This window comes from Onthophagus taurus, chromosome 8 (genome assembly GCF_036711975.1).
Source record: "Onthophagus taurus isolate NC chromosome 8, IU_Otau_3.0, whole genome shotgun sequence".
In the NCBI taxonomy this organism is placed as follows: Eukaryota; Metazoa; Arthropoda; class Insecta; order Coleoptera; family Scarabaeidae; genus Onthophagus; species Onthophagus taurus.
The window spans coordinates 13,128,443-13,152,540 of record NC_091973.1 but is presented as its reverse complement, the minus strand read 5'-3'; the positions used below and the strand labels follow the sequence as shown (position 1 = coordinate 13,152,540).

General features: G+C 37.1%; 2 protein-coding genes across 2 annotated transcripts; one reads left to right on the top strand and one right to left on the bottom strand.

The window, feature by feature from the left end:
* Positions 1–18,061: 18,061 nt before the first annotated feature.
* On the bottom strand, positions 18,062–19,192 carry LOC139431199 (uncharacterized). The gene has a single exon (XM_071198837.1). The coding sequence runs from the start codon at positions 19,190–19,192 to the stop codon at positions 18,062–18,064; it is 1,131 nt and encodes a 376-aa protein (XP_071054938.1).
* Positions 19,193–20,038: 846 nt separating this feature from the next.
* LOC139430977 (uncharacterized) lies at positions 20,039–23,818 on the top strand. The gene has a single exon (XM_071198526.1). The coding sequence runs from the start codon at positions 21,039–21,041 to the stop codon at positions 21,924–21,926; it is 888 nt and encodes a 295-aa protein (XP_071054627.1). The 5' UTR covers positions 20,039–21,038; the 3' UTR covers positions 21,927–23,818.
* The last annotated feature ends 280 nt before the right edge of the window (positions 23,819–24,098 follow it).

Sequence of the window (24,098 nt, the reverse complement as noted above, 5' to 3'; positions counted from 1 at the left end):
GAAATCATTGACAAAAATACAAATGTTATATTAAAAATTATTCGTTACGGAGCAGTTTTGATTGCGTATTTTATTACTTACTGCACCTTATTTGAGAATGATTGTGGTAATTTTAAAAGTACTAAGTATTGCGCAACAAGCGAATACTACGTTCCATTTCAATTGGAACATTGGGGAATGACGTTAATATTGTTGTTTCAAATATATTCTTTGAGCATTGGATTAAATGTAATATTCAGTGTTTTGGTGTTTTGTTGTTATTTGAAGGTGTTGTTGGTCGTGCGTACAGAAAACCTTAGAGAGATTATTCATAACATGAAATTAACTGGGAACAAGGAACTAAATTTGAAAAGTTTGAGAGGTGTTGTTATGAGTCATCAAGAGATATTGAGGTAAAGCAATGTTTTATTTGAGAAAATAATTAAATTATTTAAATTAATTTCAGGATGTTCCAATTCGCTAATAATTTTTTCAACAGTTTTCTTTTGCCCGCAAAATTATTTACTTTTATTTCTTTGACCGCGAGTACAACTGAATTTGCACTTGTAAGTTTACATTTAATTCAACCTATTTATATTTAACATATTCTATAAAACATTGATATTAATTAACTTTTAGAGAAAAGATTTAACGAGCATTTCCATGATCATACTGAACTTTTTCGGATTATTTATATATCATACATTTGGACAACGATTGACTAATGCGGTATGAATAATTATCTAATCTTTATAATTGCATTTCTTTGATAATATTTTATGTTTTTATTAGTCCGGTACTATATCAGAAGCTGTTTATGGCATGAACTGGTATGAAGCGGATGTATCAATACGCAAAAACGTTTTAATTTTTCTTAGTATGAGTCAACAAGAGCTAAAAGTGGAGTTACCTTTGGTTCGTGAGTTATCCCACGCGGCCGCCGCAAATGTATAACTAATTTATAATAATTAATCTAATAAATAATAAAGTTGAGTATATTTTTAAGGAATACAAGAAGGGTTTCGTCTTTTTCAACTGGATATTAACAGTTACCAAACAAAGAAACTTTTTAAAGTAATTTGACAAAATTTCTAAGTGTGTTAATTAAAAATTGTTGTTACCTAATTAATGTGTTGATTAAATATGTTATGAATTATTAACACTCTTAGTGTATATTATTTATTTCTATGAGAAACCTTTCAAACTGTAAGCCATTTATAAACTGTAAATTAAAGTTTAAAATTACCTAAAATTTTACGCAGCCACTGTTGAAAATTAGGTTATAAAAAGAATAAATACTTCTAGATCTTCAAGAAACTGATGCCCTTCTTGATGGCTGTAACAAAATTTTAAACACAATTATTTAGTAAAATAATATATTAGTAGTATAGAAATGCCGATTTTAGATAGGAAGTTCCTCCACAGCTCCACATCCGCTCCACATGACGTCATCAACCCAATGTAAAAGGATAGGGAAGGGTACCAACCTATGGCTGTGGAGAAAACAAAAATAGATTGGTATTGGAAAAGTAACTAGATCTGGTTACTTTTAAAAAAAGTAACGCGCCACCTAGTGGCTGGTAGTGGAACTAAACCACTACCAACCAGATACACTGCTACTTTTTTTAAAAAGTCACCAGATCTTGTTACCAACCTATTTTTTCCCTCAAGCCTTTGGTTGGCACCCCTCCCTATCCTTTTACATTGGGCGGATGACGTCACGGAGGAGCGGAGGAGCAACAGCTTCCTGTCTAGCACCTAGAACCTTGCTATGGAAACAATTGACAAATACGTTTGTAAACGTAAGTTTCCATGATTTCGTACCGCTAGCTTATTAAGTGGTGGTGCCCCATCGTGCTGAAACCATTTAAGCAAATGGCGTGTCTGCAGGAGCAATTCATACAACATATTATCGAACTCGTTCTGTAGAAAGTAAAGATAACGATAATCTAACAAGAGGAGAGTAAAGATGTGCCGAGGATAAGGATCTACTAATTCGAAACAAATATTCACCACGTGTTTGATATGAGGGTACATAAAAACATAATTCTCTCACCAATTCCGAGGAATTGAAAAGATTGTTGACTAGTTTAAACAAGAATAATAAGTCGTAGCACAGCCTCCTTTGCTTCAATGTCTGAAACCCTAGAGCATTGCAACGCAAAAGATAATCACCGTAAGGTAAAAATGTTTTTGCGTTCTAAATACCTCAAGAACTTACGCTGAACAGTGTGGCGTTGCACATATTCCCTGCCACATTGATTTTACTTACTTTTTCAAAAAATCAAGAAATCGGTTATTTTACGTTACTATGTAAAAATTCATTTTTTTATTATTGAATAGACTTATTACTGAATAGACAGCAAAAAAGGAAGTCAATTTTTTTATTTTACAAATACAAAATCTTTTTCTAAAAAAATACTGGTTATATTATTTTATAATATGTGAGAAAATCCCCACATATTTTGGTGACCCCGACGTGATTGGAATAAAATACATTATATTGCCACCACATATTTTGGTGACCCCGACAAGTGACTACGCCTGTGCAAACACAAGACAACGATTTCTACGAATTTATAAAACCAGAAATTAAAAACTAAGATGAAGAATATAGAAGAAAGAAATAACATAACATGAATTGGAATGAAAACCAAATAAATTAAATTAAATAAAAAGGAATTTAAGGAACAAATTTCAAGATCGCAATCAAAAACTCAAGATCAAAATTTAGAAGATTGCCTTTATAATTTAAATTTCTTACAATTGGCAGTGGAATCGGTAAGTGCGTTACAGATACTTTCCTTCCCAAAAACAACAAGTTAGCAAATTATATTTCAAAATTACTTCCTTTTTGCTAATCTCAATTTTGTATTTCGCGAATAACAAATGATAAGTCCAAGTATCATTTGGTGGTTGCAAATTTGCCTTTTGAAATCATTTCGAATATTTATGACATTATCTCTTCACCTCCTGATAAAGATATGTACAACACAATTAAAACAGCTTTAATTTCTCGACTATCATTCAGTGAAGAAAAGAGACTTGATGAACTGTTATCAGGTGCAGAGATGGGTAACCAAAAACCATCTGATTTTTATCGAGGTATGTTGAGTACCGTTGGCGGAACACAAATGAAATGAAAATCAATCGTCTTCTTCACTTTGTTATTATCACTACAGATTCAAAGATAAAGCGTTGAAATGTCAAGGTCCTTGGTGCGACTCTTATCAAAATTTTAATAACCGAAATTCAAATATCAATTTCTCAAACAACACATAAGGGTTTCAACATTTTATAATTCAAAATTTAATAACAATTTTTCACAAAATAATAGCTCTTCTCGTTTATTTATTTATGATCGCTACAATAAATTACATTTTTTAATTGATACGGGAGCTGATATTTCGGTCATACCTCGTAACATTTTTTCGGATTATCATAAAGATAATTCTTCTCTGACAGCTGCAAACGGTACTACTATCTCTACTTATGGTAAAAAGATGCTAACAATTACTTTAAATTTAAGAAGGAATTTTCCTTTTGTCTTTACCATTGCAGATGTCAGTAAACCGATTATAGGTGCTGATTTTTTATTTAAATTTAGTATTCTAGTAGATATTAAAAATCATAGATTAATTGATACTACTACTACTTTAACCACAAAAGGTTCATTAATTAATACTGATATTTCTCCACTAAATATGATATTTAATGTTGAAACCCAATATACAAAACTTTTTAAAAAATTTCCAAACTTGTTTTCCACTCCCAACTTTTCCCTTCCAGTAAAACATTCTGTTCGCCATCAAATTATTACAAATGATCATTTACCTTTTTGTCGTCCACGACGTTTAGACCAAATAAAGTATAACATTGCAAAGACTGAATTTGAACAAATGGTAAATTTAGGGATTTGTAGACCTTCCTCATCTTTTTTTAATAATAATGTGGGCAATAAACCTCGGGCAGGTCGCCCTTCGAAGTTAAACTCACGAGACAAACGAAATATTATTCGTAAAGTATTAAAAGAACTAACTTTGAGTGGTCCAATATTGGCGGCAGAGGTGTCGAAAGAAACAGGAAAGGATATCCACCTAGAATGTATTCGTCGGCTGTTACGGAAGCAAAGTTTTAATGGAAGACAAATGCGGAAAAAGCCGTTTATCAATCCAATAAACCAGAAGAAACGCGTGGAATTTGCTCAAGAACATATTGACAAACCTGTGGAATTTTGGAACACCGTATTATTTAGTGATGAATCTAAATTTAATATTTTTGGATCGGATGGACGGGGTAAAGTATGGAGAAAACCGAATACCGAGTTCAAACTCGAGCATCTCTTACCTACGGTAAAACACGGTGGTGGATCAATTATGGTTTCGGGATGCATGGCGGCGGCTGGGGTAGGGAATTTGGTTTTTATTGATGGAATTATGGACCGTTTTTATTATCTTAACATATTGAAGGAAAATTTGCGTGCCAGCGTTGATAAAGTAAATCTAGGAAGGATATGGATATTTCAGCATGATAATGATCCTAAACATTCAGCGAAGATAGTAAGGAATGGCTGTTGTATAATGTTCCAAAGCAATTAAATTCCTCACTTCAGCCCCCTGACCTAAATCTCATAGAACATTTTGTCACGCCTCAATTCACAATCGTTTCCAAAATCTGATAAGTTACCACAATTACCCTTTTCAACCGCCCTAGTTTACCGATGTTGTCGCGAGATCCTAGCCTGCTCAGTGAAGACGGGGTGGATTTAATTTTTAAGGCGCCACACCACTTATTTCCCGCGGCACCCACTAGTGGTGAAGTGAAGATGGTAATTTTAATAGGTTTAAGGTAGGTTGAAAAACACACACAAATTACACCAAAAACAATTTAAATGTAAGGTATCTATTGATCCACAAACCAAAATTCAAAACAATTAAATTTAAACAATAAAAAAAAATTGACTTGAGATTCAAGAAAATATGCTAAACGCAAAAAAAAATATAAAATTTTCAAAATAATAAGATTGCTGTTTAAGAACAACACCCAACTTTAAATTAAAAAAAAAATAAATCTCCTGAATCAATAAGCTTACTGGTTTGGGGAAACTTCTCAAAATTAAATATTTTAATGAAAAACCAAAAAGTCCCAAACAGAAAATCTTTTACAAAAAAAAATTAATCTCACAAGATGTTACACGTTACTTTAGTTAATGAAAATATCTTTAACATATAATAATAAATTTCAATGAAAGAACAATCTTTCTCTCTTAAATATTCTTTCTTTTTTTTTTTCCTTAATATAATCGAAGACAACAATTAAATCAGATCTGACCTTTTCCTCAAAATGATCTTCCAACTTCCTGGATTCCCAAAATTATTGACTGAGGTTGACCTCCAGCGAATTCCCTTCCAGATGGCAGATTTTTGAAGGAAGAAAACACTAGGTAAGGATGCTCAAAATATGGATTCGTTCCCAAACGTACTCAAAACTTATTTCCTTTTTAGATTTGCCGGATACAAAAAAAAACTTCAAGATGGCGATCGAATTTTCAATCGAACGTGTTTCGATAAAACTTTTATAATTTTCGATTGTCTCGAGACTAAACTTTGGATTGTCCCGAGACTAAAAGGCCTAAAAATATTAATTATACGTATTAAAATTAAGTTAGAATAAGTTTTATTTTAGTGTTTAATTTTTTTTTTTTTTTTTTTCGGAATCAATTTTTATCTTCCATGTTATTAGATTTAAGTCAAAGTATGAACGTGCGCGTGAATGGATGAGTAAATGATCGAATAAAAGAGTGTACATAAAATTATCTGAACTACGTAACTATCTTCGATCTTTCGCTTACCTTAAGTTCGGCTAGGCCTAAATAAAGTCAACTTTAAAAAAAAATGTTTCCAACCGTGTAATTATTCTCCGGAAAAATTCCGATTGTTGAAGTAAAACAATTACTTTCAAACCCTGTGCCTGGTGATTAACTCCGCTACCGCGTAATTTGAATTTACGACCCAAACAAATTTCTCCAAAATTCCAAAATGTCGCAAAACCTATCAAATTTACATCACTCGTACACATTACACGCATGACTTCTCTACAGCGAAATCGAGAACCAGAGTGTCGTACTTCCGGACCGCTCTTAAAAAAACTCGAAAATTTCCAAAAAAAACTCCATCAAGACGTCACGTATTCTACTACGATGTTCAAATTATTACCGTAAATCCTCAATTACACTACTTTAAGTTTTGCGAATTGTACAAAATTATTTAAATAAAAATCTCAAACGTAATTACGACTCGATTATCGTGTCTAATACTTTAAAAATCCCAACAAATTTTAATTAATCTACCAATCTCAAAAATCACTCCCGCCCTCTATCCTAAAATAGCAACATTAAAAATTTACAAGGAAACAGGAATCCACCTTCCTTCTGGTTTATCGCTAGAATCAAACTCAAAAACAACAACATATACATAACCTCAACTCAAATCTCAAATCAATCAATCACCAAAGGATACCTTACATTTTACATAAACAAAGGATTAACTAGGAAAGCTAGGAAAAAGGATGGTAAAAAAAATACCGTAACATTCCCCTCTAACCTATATAAAAGAAATTTATGCAGTAAATTTCTGCTGTAAAAATACCTATAATTCTTCCGAATAACTGAGTTAACTACATTACCGATGCAACTGAATCTCAAAATTTAACTACTGTTCACCAACCCTTTCCTAACAAAATGACGTTACCATTACCATTACATGGCATCTTTATACGTCCCTACAAATTTAACAAAGGTAAGTACATAAACATCTTAATTACTTTACAACACATTTCCGCTTTACAGTTATTATAATTACTTAACACATTTCCACCATATACCACACTATACACTTATAAACTCTCCAAATGTAAATAAACTATATCACAGTTGTAGGTTGAGTTGGATATACCGATTCGTTCCAAGGATTCTTACCTTTCGCCGATTATACGGTGGTCAATTCTTCTGCCCGAGCCACAGGGCTAACTAATTTTACGTCGAATCTCGACATCTCTTTAGATGGTTGCTGTGCCAGTGACCTAATAAACGTTCTCCTTCGAGGTTTTCCAATTCGAAAATATCAGTGGTAATCCTCTTGTGAATTCGAAATGGTCCAACGAATTTCTCGGCCAACTTGGCATTAAATCCTTTCGATGCATCAGACAATTGGAAATTCCTTCTATAAACTTTTTCTCCTTCTTGGAAATTTGAAGGTACTTGTCTTAAATTATATCTATTAGTTGATCGTTCTCCACTTTCCTTTATTCTTCTATGCACTTCCTCATATAACTGATTAGTATGTTTAATTTGATGTTCTTTATTACTCACAGCCGTATTCCAACAATTTCGATGATCTTCTCCTCTAGTAACCATTTCCTGTTTAAAGTTAACAAAGTATGGTGAGCTTCCGGTTACCTCATTTCTTCCCGTACGTAACGCACATAAAATTTTTGGCAGATATTGATCCCACTTTCGATGATTATCGTTTACATATCCGATCAGCATAGTTTTTATGGTCCGATTAACTCTCTCTGTTGGATTTGCGCAAGCGTGATAGAATGGGGTGAACTGTTGTCGTACCGAATAACTTTTAAGAATTTTTTCAAACTCCTTTGCTCTAAATTGTACTCCATTATCGGAAATTATTACTTCTGGTACTCCAAAAATCAAAAACACATTTTCTTCCAAATGTTTAATTATCGCTGATGTCGTTGCTTGTCTCAACGCGAAAGCTAACGGAAACTTGCTAAATAAGTCCAGCACCACAAGAATATACGCATATCCACGACCACTACGGGGTAAAGGACCCATGACTACTCATGACTACTCATATGTCCAGGTTTCTTAACTTGCTCAGGCTTAGATTTCTGACAGATCTGACACCCATTAACGTGTTTACGAACCTCATATTTCATCTTTGGCCAAAAATATTTTCTACAGATCTTCGAATAGGTTTTAAATATTCCAAGATGTCCTCCTTCGACAGGTGAATTATGAAAACGCTGCAAAATTTCTTCTCTCTCTCCCTTAGGTACTACATACTTCCAATGTTCATTATTATCAGTACCTTTCTTTCCTCCTTGAACATACTTCAATAACGTTTGACCTTCGAGTCGATAATTTCCAAAGTTCTGTGGTTGATGTTTTACCAAAAATTTAAGCTTTTCATACCAAGGATCACGTTTTATTTCTTTTTTGTTAATCATTAATTCTTCTACGACTACAGGTACCGTTCTGGACAATAAATCTGGGACCACATGATCTTTCCCTTTCCTGTGAACTATGGTGAAGGTATACTGTTGCAATCTCACGGTCCATCTAGCCAATCTACCACTAGGATTCTTTAGATTGTTCAACCATATCAATGAATAATGGTCTGTCACCACCTTAAAATGTGCTCCCTCCACGTAAGGTCTCAATTTTTCGATGGCCCACAAAACTGCTAAGCATTCCTTCTCCGTGGTCGAGAAGTTTCTTTCCTGCAATGTCAACGATCTACTGAGGTACGCTATTACTCGCTCTTCTCCTTCAATCACCTGACTCAACACGGCTCCTAAACCATAGTCTGAAGCATCAGTTTGCATGCTGAATTCCTCTCGAAAATCTGGACAAGAAAGAACCGGTGCAGTTATCAAATTTTCCTTAACTTGTGTCCAAGATTTCTCACAAGCCTCACTCCATATAAATTTTTGATTCTTACGAAGCAGATTCGATAAAGGTGCAATGATGGTAGAAAAATTGGGTACAAATCTACGATACCACGACGCAACTCCTAGCATGCGTCTCACTTCTTTAACTTTACGAGGTGTTGGTATTTCTAAGATGGCACTTACTTTTTCTGGATCGACCTGTAATCCATTTTTATCTACAACGTAGCCCAGATATTTAAGTGACTCTCTACAAAATTTACATTTATCTCGACTCAAGGTCAGTCCAGCTTTATTAATACGTCTTAAAACTTCAGTTAAGACTTCTAAGTGTTTTTCGAAAGTCGATGTCACTATAACAATATCGTCCAAGTACACGAAAACGTAGGGTTCCAAGTCCGTTCCAAGAACTGAGTCTATAAATCGTTGCCACGTTGCTGTTGAATTTGACAAGCCAAAAGGCATTCTTTTGAATTGGTACAACCCTCGATTAGGAATCGTAAAGGCAGTGTATTTCTTACTTCCCTCTTCCATTGGAATCTGCCAATACGCCGACTTAATGTCTAAGGATGTTAGGTATTTGGCATCTCTCAATCTATCCAATGTCCATGAAATTCTAGGTAAGAGGTATGCATCTCTTTCTGTCATTTGATTGACTTTACGATAATCCACACAAAATCTGTAACCACCTTCCTTTTTAGGTACTAACAATATCGGAGAAGCCCAGGGACTATCTGACCTTTCGATCACGTCCATACTTAACATCTCCTCGAGCTCCGCATCGATTACCTTCTGGATCGCTGGAGATACCGGATAATATCTCTGTTTCACTGGTGTTCCCTTTATCACAATCTTGTGTTCTACAGCGACTGCTTTTCCCAGGACATTCTCAGTTACCTTCTCGAAAATGCTTTCTATAACCTATTTTGCAACGTAAATTCTTCTTCTGACGTTAACGCCGATCTAGCGCATATCGAATTAATCTCTATTATAGGAGGTTTACTCGAAAATTCCCATTTTCCGTTGCGCAAGTCTGGAACGATGCCCATTGTCTTCCAAAAATTTGTTCCCAAGATAAGGGTATGTTGCAATCTGGGTATTAACAATACTTCAACCATCTTAACTTGTAACGAAGTTACATTTTTTTTTTTCTCTTCGAAAAATTTATAACATCCGAATATACTTCCCACATTACCCCGACCTCCTACAGTTTCCGCCCGATTTAGAGAAATCCAAAAAATTGATACCCTATTACCGCCCACTTATGCAACTTTATTCACATTTTCCTTAATTTCTTAATTTCCTTAATTAAACTCCAAATTTTCAAATTAATTCACTTAAAACCGTTAAACCTTTTCCCGGAAACGTTTCCTGACCGAATTTCAAATAAACAAAAGCAATTAGTGGAAATCGACGAACGACGTAATTACCGAAAGCACATGGTTTCTGAAAATTATTATTTAAAATAATTAAATAACACCGCAACGAAGTAAAATACGAAGAAGTATCAGTAATCAGTGTGTTACTGTAAACAAGGCCGACCGTCCCAAGTGAGTTTCAGCAGCCAGCGAGCTACCGTTCAGCTACCGCACAGCGACTATTTTTTTTATGATGCGGAATTAGAAATCGTAGAACAATCAAACCGATTTCAAACAGTTACTAGTATCATGAAATAACCGTTGAATGATTCTAAAGACGATCCGATTATGATTAACATGATTATTAACCAAAATCATCCCGCATCTTAATTAATTAATTTACTTCATTCCTGATGGTCATCCATGGAAAATACTACCCGTATAGGATTGCCCCGGACACCACCCGACTGCTGAAGCTACTTTGTGTTGAAGTGCGTGTTAATTAATACTGGTTAATCGAAGTTAACGTGAAACACGCGGTCGGGAAAATGTTTATGTATGTAAGTGCCGTAAACGCTAACCGATTTTGATAATTATATTTTTGTAATTTTCCACATAAATAAGGGTATCTTTTGAATTATGTTATAAATTTTTCCGATAATTATTTTTAATTAATTGTTAATTACTCCGCTATTCCTTAATCAATTTTATCCGCTCAAAAAAGGGATTTAGTTAATTTTGTACCCCGCATCCGATAGTGCCGTTAAAATTTTGCTATTGTTATTAATTAGCCCCGCACATTATAATTTAGTTTTCATAACTTGTTTTAATACGATCCCCCACTCGGAAAAATCCAGTTTTCACCCCGAACAAGTATAAATAGCCGGTCAAAATTTCATTTTAATCAGTCTTCAACTGTCTTGATCAGTCTTCGACCGTTCTGGATTAGTCTTCGACATTCTTCAAGAGTCTTCAGCCGTCATCAACCGTCATCAACCGTCTTCAAGAAGTTCGCCAGACTTCACCGAAAAATCTCCGAGTTTTGGAAATAACCGAGTTTCATCGTAAGTTTGTTTTTGGTCTTGCAATTGTGGGACTTTGATTTTATTTTGTGAAATAAATTTTTATCCAATCTCCCGACCGGGTGTTGCTGCGAGTTTTCCGCAACACTCTCCCGACCTGGTGTTGCTGCGAGTTTTCCGCAACACTCTCCCGACCTAGTATTGCTGCGAGTTTTCCGCAATACTTTCCCCGACCTGGTGTTGCTGCGAGTTTTCCGCAACACTCTCCCGACCTAGTATTGCTGCGAGTTTTCCGCAATACTTTCCCCGACCTGGTGTTGCTGCGAGTTTTCCACAACACTCTCCCGACCTGGTGTTGCTGCGAGTTTTCCGCAACACTCTCCCGACCTGGTATTGCTGCGAGTTTTCCGCAATACTTTCCCCGACCTGGTGTTGCTGCGAGTTTTCCGCAACATCTTCCCGACCTGGTGCTATCGCGAGTTTTCCGTAGCACTTCATCCAGACCAATTTTTCCCTTATGAATAATTATTTCAATTACGTCCGAAGTACGAGTCCCACAAGATTGCACTAGGCCAGACATTTTCCGATTATATATTTAAATAAAGATTTTTTTTTTCCCTCCGTAAACCCCTATGTTGATTTTTTTTTTATTATTACTAAACTTTGATTTTATTTTCTTAATTTATGAACCGCATGTTTTTTTTTTATTTTTTTTTAACCCTCTCACAAACACCCTGAATCTCCGACTGTAACCCCCAAAAGCTACTTGGAGGCGAAAGAGTTCCTTAACTCTCTAAACATAAGGTGGCGCCCGAGACCGATAACATCCCGAACATAAAAAAGAGGCACCAAGACCCCTTTCCTAGGACCGAACCAGGAAAGGACGTCGCAAACTTTATTCAATAACGTAATTGGTATGCTGACCACACCAGTAACTTCACACTTTTCACCATTAGCCACGGTACACGCAAAACTACACTTATTAACAACTAAATTCAAACTTTTCACTATCGCGATACCTGCACTTCCCAAAATTGTGTTTGTCGCTCCCGAATCCAAGAGTCCGACTAACCTTCTTCCCAAAATATCTACTTCGATGTACGGTCTCTCATCATTTCTGACAGAGGTAAATATATAATCCAAAATAACTTCAACCGCTTTACTTCTAGATTCTTGACACGGACGACGGTCTACCGACGTGCCCTGGAATCGTTTCCCTGACAGCGAGAACAGTTATATCTAGTTACACCTGGTTTTCCACAACCGTAGCACCTTTTCTTCGGTGGACTGCGGCAATCTCTTGAGAGATGTCCCGTCTTACCACAGTTCCAACATTCTTTGATACAACTTTTATTATTTTCCGGCACAGCAGAGGAATCTTCTATTCCACTAGGGCCAACAAATGCCAAATCAGGCTCAAGTGCTTCACAGCGTTTCGGGGGTGGTACGTATTTTTCTGCAGTGACTCTCGTAGCTTCAATTTTTCTGCCCAACTGCAAAAGTTGCTCGATCGATCCAATTTCTATCAATGTCAATTGTCGTTGAATCGATGGTAACAAGTTCTTCAGAAGGATTTTCAGCTGTAACGCTTCAGGAATCCTTACGTTTAATCTTCCAAAAAGATTTTTCATAGTGGCTATGTAAATTCCAATGGATTCTGACGACGCTTGCGTTCGTTTCTTAATTTCTTCGAGCAGTCTGTCGTCATAATCTGCGGGTTGAAATTCCTGACGCAATCTCTCTACTAACTCTTCCCAATCAACAAAGCTTCCCCTATTCGCTCGGTACCATATTAATGCCTTTCCGACGAATAAGTCTATTAGTAGATAATAAATGAGAGTTCTGGAGCGGAAGTCAATCCCCCATCCCCCTAATCCCCCATGACGTCACTTCCGGTGTCATCCCACTTCCGGTATCTTGTCACTTCCGGTATCTTGTCACTTCCGGTGTCATCTTCAACCCCATGTGAGTGCCCTTTTGGCCCTTCAACCCCCAACCCCCTTCAACCCCATGTGAGTGCCCTATTGGCCCCTTCAACCCCATGTGAGTGCCCTAATGGGCCCTTCAACCCCCATCCCCCTTCAACCCCATGTTAGTGCCCTATTTGCCCCCTTCAACCCCCATCCCCCTTCAACCCCATGTTAGTGCCCTATTGGCCCCCTTCAACCCCCATCCCCCTTCAACCCCATGTTAGTGCCCTATTGGTCCTTCAACCCCATGTTAGTGCCCTATTGGTCCCCATCCCCCTTCAACCCCATGTTAGTGCCCTATTGGTCCCCTTCAACCCCATCACCCCCTTCAACCCCATGCTAGCGCCCTAACAGTCGGTTAAAATTTTTTTTTTTTTTTTTTTTTTTTTTTTTTTTGCCAACGCTCAGGATCGAACCCGGGCTGTCTGGTTGAGAGTCGGGCGTCTTGCCCGCTAGGCTACCGAAGGAAATGAGTTAAAGGTGTTTAAATAACGTTCAAGTAGAGATGACGATGACGGCGCTCATACGTTTATCAGCGCGGAGGCTAATCCCCCGCGGAGCGATGACGACGACGGCGATGACGTCGACGATCGTATGCTTATCAGCGGAAGCTAATCCCCCGCGGAGCGATGACTGAATTGAAATAATACTCACCTTAAAATAGGTTATTATTATTATTATTATTGATTGATTGAGGGTAGGAGGAGGAAGAGAAAATCACAAAAAATTAAAGTTAATACATATATTAAAAATTTAAATTTAAATTAAACATGCCCAAAATGATAAACATATGCAGACAGCGCTTGTGATAACATCGATCAAAGTGCAGAGAATTTCGGCGACAAAAGATAGTAAACTATTTAAACATTTACCCATTGTGTAGCACTTTAATTACAAAACTTTAAATCTCAATCGTTCGGTAGCGGGTGTATATCCTTCATAGATTAATCCAAGCCTAATCGAATCGAGTCGCTCTTGTCCGTGGATGATATCTTTCCAAATGTTCTCAGCGTAAAGGGGCGGTATATATACCCTAACGTGCTCCAATTCTGCCAGAAGGTCTTGATACGATTCCGGATCTTGCGTGAAACGTATCACCCGATACACCCTATTCTTCTCTAACGACGAAATGGGAACTTTAGGTTTGTCCGCGTTTATACCTAAGGCATTTAAACCTTGTATCGCAAAAATCAAATCGCGTTGAGACATATCGTAACTCTAAACGTCGACTGAAATTTAAAACGGTGGCGATATATAATATATATTTGGGAGGAGAGAAAAATTACATAAGCGCCATCTATACTACAATAGGTCGCACATAAATTTCAGATAACGCTCAATGGGAGACGGCGTCAACGATCGTATGCTTATCAGCGGAAGTTAATCCCCCGCGGAGCGATGACTGAATTGAAATAATACTCACCTTAAAATAGGTTATTTATTATTATTATTATTATTGATTGAGGGTAGGAGGAAGAGAAAATCACAAAAAATTAAAGTTAATACATATATTAAAAATTTAAATTTAAATTAAACATAATTAACGGATAAGATTAGTCAGTACCGTTCACGACATCGGTCGCTAAATTGTAATAGAAACCGTCTTGGTTACGTTCGCGAAGAGGGGCCCGTGCTGCCCCATGATATCGTCTGCTGACGGGTGTGGACACTTCCGGAACTGTATGGGCCACCACCAAATTTTCAGCGACGTCCGCTACCGGAGAAGGAATCGTAAAAATTTTCTGATCGAATCGGATTAAATTCGCAGGATTCTGTTTCCCAAAATCCCTCTTTCCGAGATATACTAAAGACATCCTATCGAGGGACCGTAACTCTTCATCAGTTATAGCTTCGGCAATTCTCAACGGTAAATATACCGCAAAACCATCTTCCAACTCAACAATAACGGAGGGCCATTTGTTCGATGCGATTCTTTTAGCTCTCACAATCGGGTAAGGATGATCGATTTGTAGCGAAGAAAGCGAACGTTTCAATGGGAAAACGTATGAACCCAAAAGATTTAGACGAGACATCTTATCAGTATGAACGGCTACCTCGGACTACATTGAAATTACGGTAGGGATAGTAATTACCCTAAGCCAAAAAAGATGCGCGCGCATCAGTGAATCCACCAATTAGAAAATATAAAAACCGCAAAATACCCTTGAACTAAGGGAGTAGCTCCCTCATTATTGCATCATCCCTATCGCTGTCGTAAATCAAATTAGATTGATGTAAATTAAAAAAAAAGATTTAATTTAAAATAAATAAAATAATTTAACGAAATTATCACCAGAATAAAAATCTCGCAACCGTTAAATGGGGTTAATGCGGTTAGATAATGATTACGAATTCTCGACTTTTCGCTTAAATACAATAATTTTAAATTAAGGAGTTTAGTATCATTTAACTTGTTTTACGTTAACATATACTACAATGGCTTTGATCAACGCACCTTCGCTGAAAGATTTGGCTCAAGCGAAAATCAATGTAAACATATCGAATCGTCTACATATACTATCACTCCAAGAATACTTGCCGTGGAAAGTAGTGTTAGACTTATGGAACACGTGGTTCCAGGATAATTGGTTCGAGCTTGGAACGCATAAAAAATGTTCCGATGATGTGGACGTTAGGTGCATTACAATGGATGTGTTTAATTATGAACTAAATCATAAGTTACAATGCGCCATCTTTAGAAATGTTGAAATTTTCAGGTAAATTAGAAATTAAAATATAGTCTTTAAAGATAATAATTGAGATGTTAATAATAATAATAATAATACTTTAGTGATGAAATTTTCAATCAAATAAATGGGGATGGAGTAGTATACAAGAGGGTATTTTTCTGTCAAACTAAACACGGACCTGTTTGCAGCCATTGTTGGGATATGTTCGAAATCAAGCTTAATTTTGGTGGTTTACAATATAAAGAAGGATTTCAACCCAAACCACAATTCAGCAGAATTCGGAGGTATCGATTTGAAAATACAATTGATCCCATTATTCGGGGGCGTGAAATTATAAATAAGAGTGAATTCATTGAGCTAGTGGAAAGCGAGAAAATGTGGTGTGCTTTTTGTCTGGTACGTCCACATTTTAAAGTAAGTTTAAGAGTAACAGTTTCCGAAGTTTTATACCAATTTTTAATGGTAGAAGTAGCTCGTTATAAGCTTGTAAGTTAAATATAAAAGATAAGTTAGTTTATTATAATTTACGTATAAATAATGTAGGTATATTATTTTTTAAAATAAGCTTGTAAGTTAAATATAAAAGATAAGTTAGTTTATTATAATTTACGTATAATATTTTTAAATAAATTTTTTTTATAATTTAAGAAATTATCGTTTGATATTTTTAAATAATCCAAACGCATTGAGGAATTAATATTAAATAACTCTTTAAAGATATATGTATGGGGGGGGGGGGATGGAAATTTGATAAAGAAAACAAATTAAATTCAGGTCGAGGCATTTTAATCTAAATAAATTAAAAAATAAAAGTTAATATAAATATAATAACAATTTAAAATGAATAAACTCACTTTCTAGCCTATATAATATGGAGACATACGTCCCCATATCAGCAAAGTATATACCAGGCCCGAGGGGCGTGAAGCCCCTCGGACATTTATAGCGAGGCACTTGCCTCGACAAGAAAATTGATTTCTGCACCCTCTAAATTTAAAGATATAAATTAAAATAATGAAATTAAACCTCTGTATTGAGACTTACTTTTAAATGGGGGGGCAGGAGCCTCCCCGCCAGCTCCTCCACAATGAATTTAACTGAAAAAATTTGAATTTTAAACTCAAAACTTAAACTTTAACAATTTAACAATTTAGAGCTCACCTCTTTGGTTATACATTGTAAATCAAAATGCGGTAAAACGGTATTGCATAAGACTTTATACCCTTTACAGAGTATACCCTTATCAAGTGTGTGGTTTCCTAAGGAAACGACTTGGGCGCAACGTTCTTATGCTGCAAACCCTTATCAAATGTGGTTTCTTAAGGAAAAAAGAAACTCGAGTAAAATAGACGTTTAAAAAAGTAAATTTTATTTTAAAAAATAATTCACATCGATAGAAAAAAATTTTTATGATATATCTTTATTTGATATCCAAGAATTATGGGATGAATCGAATCCTAACCATTTTACGTACAACTTATCCTTCTTCCTCTTCAACACCTTTTCAACGAGGTAAACGTTGGGTTGAGCGGTCCTTTGAAGTTCGAATTCGTAAAAAGCGCCTTTAATCGGCTGACCACGCACATCCTCCAATAAATACGAAATTGGATTTGTGATATTCACTTTAACGATTTTAAACAATTCGGCGGTCCAGTTGGGCAGATATCCTTTATCAAACACATGTTTATATTTACTGATACGAACAGCGTCTCCAACTCTAAACTTTCCTCTGCCGGCAATTTTAATATGATTGTACACTGTATCGAGAAGTTTATTCTCTACCGATTTCGAATTTATTTCAGACGGTTTCATTTTCGTAGTCGAATGTTTCGTACTGTTATATCGAGATGTTATATCCACCAATAGGTGCGCCCATTTATGATTTCCATATAGACTGAAGAACTTGTAGATTCTTTGTTTAACGGTTCGAATTACACGTTCAGCCATCGACGCTTTCATAACGCTATACGATGAAAAATGATTAATTTTAAAATCCGACATCAACCGTTTAAATTGATTGTTGTAGAACTCTTTGCCCTGATCGGTTTGTAGATTTCGAGGCGCGCGACCGTCGTCTGTGAGAATTGAGCGTAGCGCTGCGGTGACGTCCGTAGAATTTTTACTTTTTAACGGACGCGTCCAAAGAAACTTGGAGAAACAGTCTATAACCACTAATATATATTTATATCCGGAATTCAATCTGGCAAACTCAATCATTTCAATTAGATCCGCCTGCCATAGATCATCGATCCCCTTCAGGATGGTTCTTCGTCTAGCGAAAATACGTCTAGCGGGGCGATGGAGCTCCTCCACAATGACACGTTTCGCATCTGACACCTTCTCCATTGTGACAATTAAGGTTTGAGACCAACCTTTTTCTCTAATATATCAAGTCGGGAAAATATAGCGGAATCCATGAGGTCAACTCGCGACTTTTGCGCACCGATCGACTGTCGTATATTCGATATGAGCGTATCAATCACCGATAGACGATTTCTAATGCGATTTAGATTCAAAGGTATATCGGTGTTTACCGTTTTAATTAGCGATGCGATCTGTCCGGTCTTAGATGGGTCTAATAAATTCGATACATCTTCGATATTCGATTTGTTAAGCTTTAGTTGATTTAATAAATTAGTGAATTCCGTTTTAATTGCGTCCCCCAACTTTGTTAAACGATCGGAAAGTTGAGTTAAATCACCAGAGACGTCCGAGTAATTTCGATTAATAACATCTGTGAACTTTGCCGCCGTATCAGTTAATTCGTTGGATATTTCGGTAATTTTTACATCGCCAACATCAATTTTAGCATGCAGATTTTTAATATCGGATACCCAGTGCGATTTTAAATTTAAAATCTGATCCTCGATCGCTTCGATTGAAGGTTTTAAATTTCCGGAAACTTGCAGATCAATATATTTCTTGCTGGCATCGAATTCATCACGTAGGGTTTGAATCTCCGGCGTAACTTGTTCGGATTTAATTCGCAAATTTTCAACACCCGATTTTAAATTTAAAATCTGATCCTCGATCGCTTCGATTGAAGGCCTTAAATTTCCGGAAACTTGAAGATCAATATATTTCTTGCTAGCATCAATTTCATCACGTAGGGTTTCAATCACCGACGTACCTTTTCTGGATTTATCTCGCAAATCATCAACCTCCGATTTTAAAGAATAATGAAGATTCCTATTGGCTCGCATTGTCCTACTTATTGAATCGAGCATACGTTTATACTCCGTATCGTTTGTCTTAAACATCTCATCTACATATGCTTTTATAACGCAATCGTTTTCTAACGATGGGCTTTGTACATTACTAAGTTTACGTCCCTGCATATCATAATCCCCAGATGAGGTTAACGGTAATCCAACCGCCCGCTGAGACGTTCCGGCTTCATCAATTATTCTACCCCATGAAGATGCGTGCAACGTACGTCCGAATTTATCGATACTGATAATACCACCAACACCACCTCCAAACATGTCTAGCGTAGTTATTTATTTGATAACGTTGATTTCTTTAAGCTCCTCCACAATATACGCAATCTCGTTTCTATGCGAATTGTTTCCGGCCGCATACGATGCGTGCAACAATCGCAATCGATCTACCAATTCGTTAACATCATCCCAGTATTTATACTGAATCCGATTGGAATTAACCTCTAGACCCGATCCTGCAGCTGTTTCACCCGCGCTGCTAAATAGCGGTTTAATTATTTTAATATATTTTTCAGAACGATTACTCGCTATGGGACCGGTATAGTTCTGTTTATGAGCTCCCGTATACGTTAGAATCTCTTTATACTTGCGAAGATCCTCTTCCGTAAAATTTTTAGGTGCTTTCAATTGTATGAGCTCGTATAAACCCGAGCTGGTTGGAATATTTAATTTACCACCGTCTAGTGATATGTGAGCGTCGGTAAATTCAACAGGTTTTGAACCAATCTTCCATCCATCTGTTTTAGAATCGTACCTTATACCCATTCTGAGATCAATTGAATCCCGTTTGCCGTACATATAATATAAATTTCTAATTCCGACGGGTAGCCTTCCAATAGGTATACGCTCTAATTTTGCATCGGGTTTCGTCAACGTTGACGTTGAAGGGGATTTTGATACATCAGCTCCCAAATTTTCAATCATTTGCGAGCCCTTGGGAATTACGGACGGACTTTTAACCTCAAACTTATCAACATCTTCATCACTAAACTTTATCTCTTTAATTTCCCCCTTAACTGTTTTCTGTTGAGTCTTTCGATGCAATTTTATCGGTACCTTTACGTCATCCAATTTTTTCGATATATCCTTCAAAGTATCGCTTAGCGGTCGGTGGAGTTTAGCTATAAGCGCGTCATCGCGTTCCTGGCCTAGTCTAATCGCCAGGCGTTTACGCTTTATCGCATTCGTGATGTTTACTATAGCTCTATCACGTTCGACGTTTGACCGCTTGCCTACTTTATTTTGTTTACTACTATAATTGGCCATCGATGATAATGGTGATGATGACCTCACACAAACGCATGTAAAATAGCAATGCGTCTTTTCAATCTGGGTAGATGTATTTATCCATGCCTATACGATATCTACCATCCTTAACTTCAAAGTCTTTCATTATAATTAATGGGTTATATTTACCGTCGTTCCAACAGCGTCTACACATCTCTTTAAATTCTTCAAACCTCATATCGGTATTTACATGTTCGTCGTATACATGTTTCAAGTTCACCTCATCCTGCTTGAAAAGCACTAACACGTTAGCGTTATCCCGAATTAGATGTTTAGGTATACGCGTATAGGTCTGTGTAAGGTAGAAAGAGTCTACGTTTCTATGTCTACCCATAGAAAAATACGCTCGAATTTTATCCTGCTTATCGCACGCCACATCATCGAATATAAAAATTGAATTCTCCTTAGCTTCATTCGGATCCACTACGGCGTCATTATCGCTGAATCGATAGAATCCAATTTCCGGAAGTCGATTCAAAACTAAACTTAAAAGTTCATATTTCGGTTGCCCCAGTGACTTTGAGTAAATGTAGATATTTTCGAATGTCAGACCATTTTCATCAAATATTAGATTCAAAATTAAATTTGTCTTCCCACAGCCAGAAGGTCCGCAGACAATTGCGCGTAAACTGTTGGGTATTAAATCGCTATGTCTACGCTTCGTCTCCGTTGCTGATACCAGCCGATCGAGATCAGTCAATGGCATAGTTAGAGAAGGGTGTTTCACTACACGCATGTTGTCAAAAATTGACTGAGACTCTAACGTACCTGCACGTATATATAAAGGCCCCGGTTATGTTTGAAATCGCATCACTTGAGAGTAATGCTCGCTCAAGGTAACACATCAACAGTAGCTTCAATTCGAGGTGGAGGAATTTTAAATTCAATTATCAACAAACTCCCCGTAGAGTTACACATTCCCGGATATCAATTTTGCGGGCCCGGAACAAAGTTGGATAAACGCTTGGCACGAGGTGAAAAAGGCATAAATCCGTTAGATCGCGCCTGTAGAGAACACGATATAGCCTATAGGGATAATAAAACATTAGAACAACGTCACGAGGCCGATAGGCGTTTAGAGGATACCGCTTGGGAAAGGGTGAAGGCGAAAGACTCATCACTTGGTGAAAAGACTTCGGCGTGGTTAGTCACAAACGCTATGAAAGCGAAACGTAAATTAGGCATGGGGCATAAGCGTAAAGGTGTTGGTGGTAAAAGCCGGCGAAAACGTCGAGGTGGATCATTGAAGTCGAAAAGTGGTGGTGGTAAACAGGTGACCTTTCAAAAGGGGATAGTTAAGCGTATAGCAAATGATTTACCAAAAAACACCGATAGTTTACGAGAAGCGGCGCGATTGGCGTTGAAAGGTGCTCGCATAGCTGTAAAGTCTGTAGGCGGAAAGCGAAAAGTTAAAATTCCACGAACAATCCCAATTCCAGTTAAACGAGGAGGAATATTACCACTTTTACCTGCGATATTCGCCGGACTGTCAGCTCTCAGCGCACTATCCGGAGGCGCGGCCGGAGTCTATAGAGCAGTAAAGAAAACTCAAGAGGCGAAGGATAAAATGAAAGAAGCTGAGCGGCACAATAAAGCAATGGAGGACATTGCGATCGGAAAGACGGGGAGTGGTATTTACATTAAAAGGTATAAAAAGGGATTGGGTATATATTTAACGAAGAAGAAGAAGAAGACTCAAAAAAACTTTTAAGGCTGCTACCCAAGAGACCTCTAACCAACTTTGATATACTACGTTACGCTAAATCTCTAAATATCCCAAAATTCCGCGGCGTCTATATGCGAAACGCATTACCAAAAGGGGGCCCTAAAACGGATGAAGCGGCGGTGGTGAATTTAGATGTACAAAGCGGAGATGGAACGCATTGGGTAGCCTATAGAAAATCCGGTAATAGAGTGTTCTATTTTGATAGTTATGGGGATCTCAAACCCCCCAAAGAACTTTTAAAGTACTTTAAAGACACTCAAATTATATACAACCACGATAATTATCAAAAGGACAATCAGTACAATTGCGGGCATTTATGTATAAAATTCCTACTTCAAACGGGAAACGGGTCATATGTATAACGATGTCGCAGACGTTCACACTGGTTGGTACGAAGAGCGAAATTTCTGAGGAATACTTTCCACCTATACAATTGGATCCCAACTTTAACTATTCATTGGGACTGATTGGTCTGTACACATATAACAGCATACCCAACATTGAAGAGGGAGTTAACGATAAATTCCACTTTACAATAGTAAATCCCATCAATAAACAGCAGCAGCAACAGCAGCAGCAGGGGCCTAAGAATACTTCAAAAGAGGTAATCGGAATTCCTACGGGCGTATACGAAATTTCAGATATTGAAAAATATTTGCAAAAGGAGATTCTACGGTTGGTCGGATTGGATAAGATAGATAGACCTGAGACCCTATTGTCCCTCAAGGCTAATAACAATACGTTACAGTGCGAGATTAGCAGCGACTACTTGGAGATTGATTTCACAGAATCCGATTCGATTGCTTCGATTTTAGGATTCTCCCAACGTACACTGAAACCCGAACAATTACACAGATCCGATCTCCCTGTAAATATAATACGCGTGACGTCCGTTCGCGTGGAGTGTAATATAATTTCCGGATCATATTACAACAATAAGCAGTCACATACGCTATTCGAATTCGCACCGGCGGTAGATCCTGGCTTCAGTATAAATATAGAGCCTAGGAACCCAATATATTTCGCAGTCGACACCGATCGACCGATAACGAACATTACCCTTAGACTCCTGGATCAGCGCGGTAGATTGGTAAACTTTCGAGGAGAGGAAATCGTACTTAGGTTAGAGCTGAAACGTGTTGCATTATAATGGGATTTATGTTTGAAACGCCTGGTGGAACCTATCGCCCACCACCACCACCATCGCAACCTACCTTGAAAAAGGGTAAAGGGTATAAATGTAAACGTAAGAGAACGTCTAGATCAGTCTGCAGAAAGACTTCGTTGCGACCTGACAACGTTCGTTTCCTTCAAGATTTGGGGTACCATGTCAACAAAAAAATTAAACATTTATAGAGATCCTATCGTGGATAATTCCATCGCTAGGGAAGAGGTGCACAGTTACCATCCTTCAACAAATTCGTTTCAAAACAACGATGTGTTCACCATTGAACTGAACCAAGAAGATGTTTTATTTTCCTTTTTCGAGAGTTATATACGAATTGAGGGTAACTATGTTAAAAAATTGACGGATCCTGCAGATAGCGTAAGTTTAACGCACAATTTGCCGGCATTTCTATTTGAGTACATCGCATTCGAACATAATGGCGTTGAAATAGAACGTGTTCGTGAACCAGGGCTCACATCGCTAATTAGAACCCTTCTACACCATAACGATGTGGAATGTAAATCATTGGAAATTGCCGGGTTAAAATGGCCTCCTGAAGGAGCCTTACCCACGGTGGACAGCGCAAACGATAACTTTGTATTTCAAATCCCACTTGTGCACATTTTTGGATTATTTAGAGACTACAATCAGGTTATGAGAGGTCGTTTCAAGTTTAGGTTTGTCAGAAGCCGCACAGATTCAAACTGTTTTAAATCATTACTGGCGAAGCATGTTTATCCCAGTCCATCGATAAAGATTAAACTTTTGGATGGGCTAAATAAAAATTCGAATATAGCCGTACCTTTTCGTAAATGGACGTTTTATGAATTGCCATCTATGAGACGGGGGAATAAAGAGATTTGGCCTGTTACATCAACTACTAACAGGGGTAGACCGCAATATGTTATAGTGGCATTCCAAACCAATCGAAAGGATCAGCCGAAATCTGATTGTACGCTGTTTGACCACTTGAACATTATAGATCTTAA

Coding starts and splice junctions, on each gene's coding strand:
- LOC139430977 (XM_071198526.1), top strand. CDS start 21,039: ATGCTCGCTCAAGGTAACACATCAACAGTAGCTTCAATTCGAGGTGGA.
- LOC139431199 (XM_071198837.1), bottom strand. CDS start 19,192: ATGTTTGGAGGTGGTGTTGGTGGTATTATCAGTATCGATAAATTCGGA.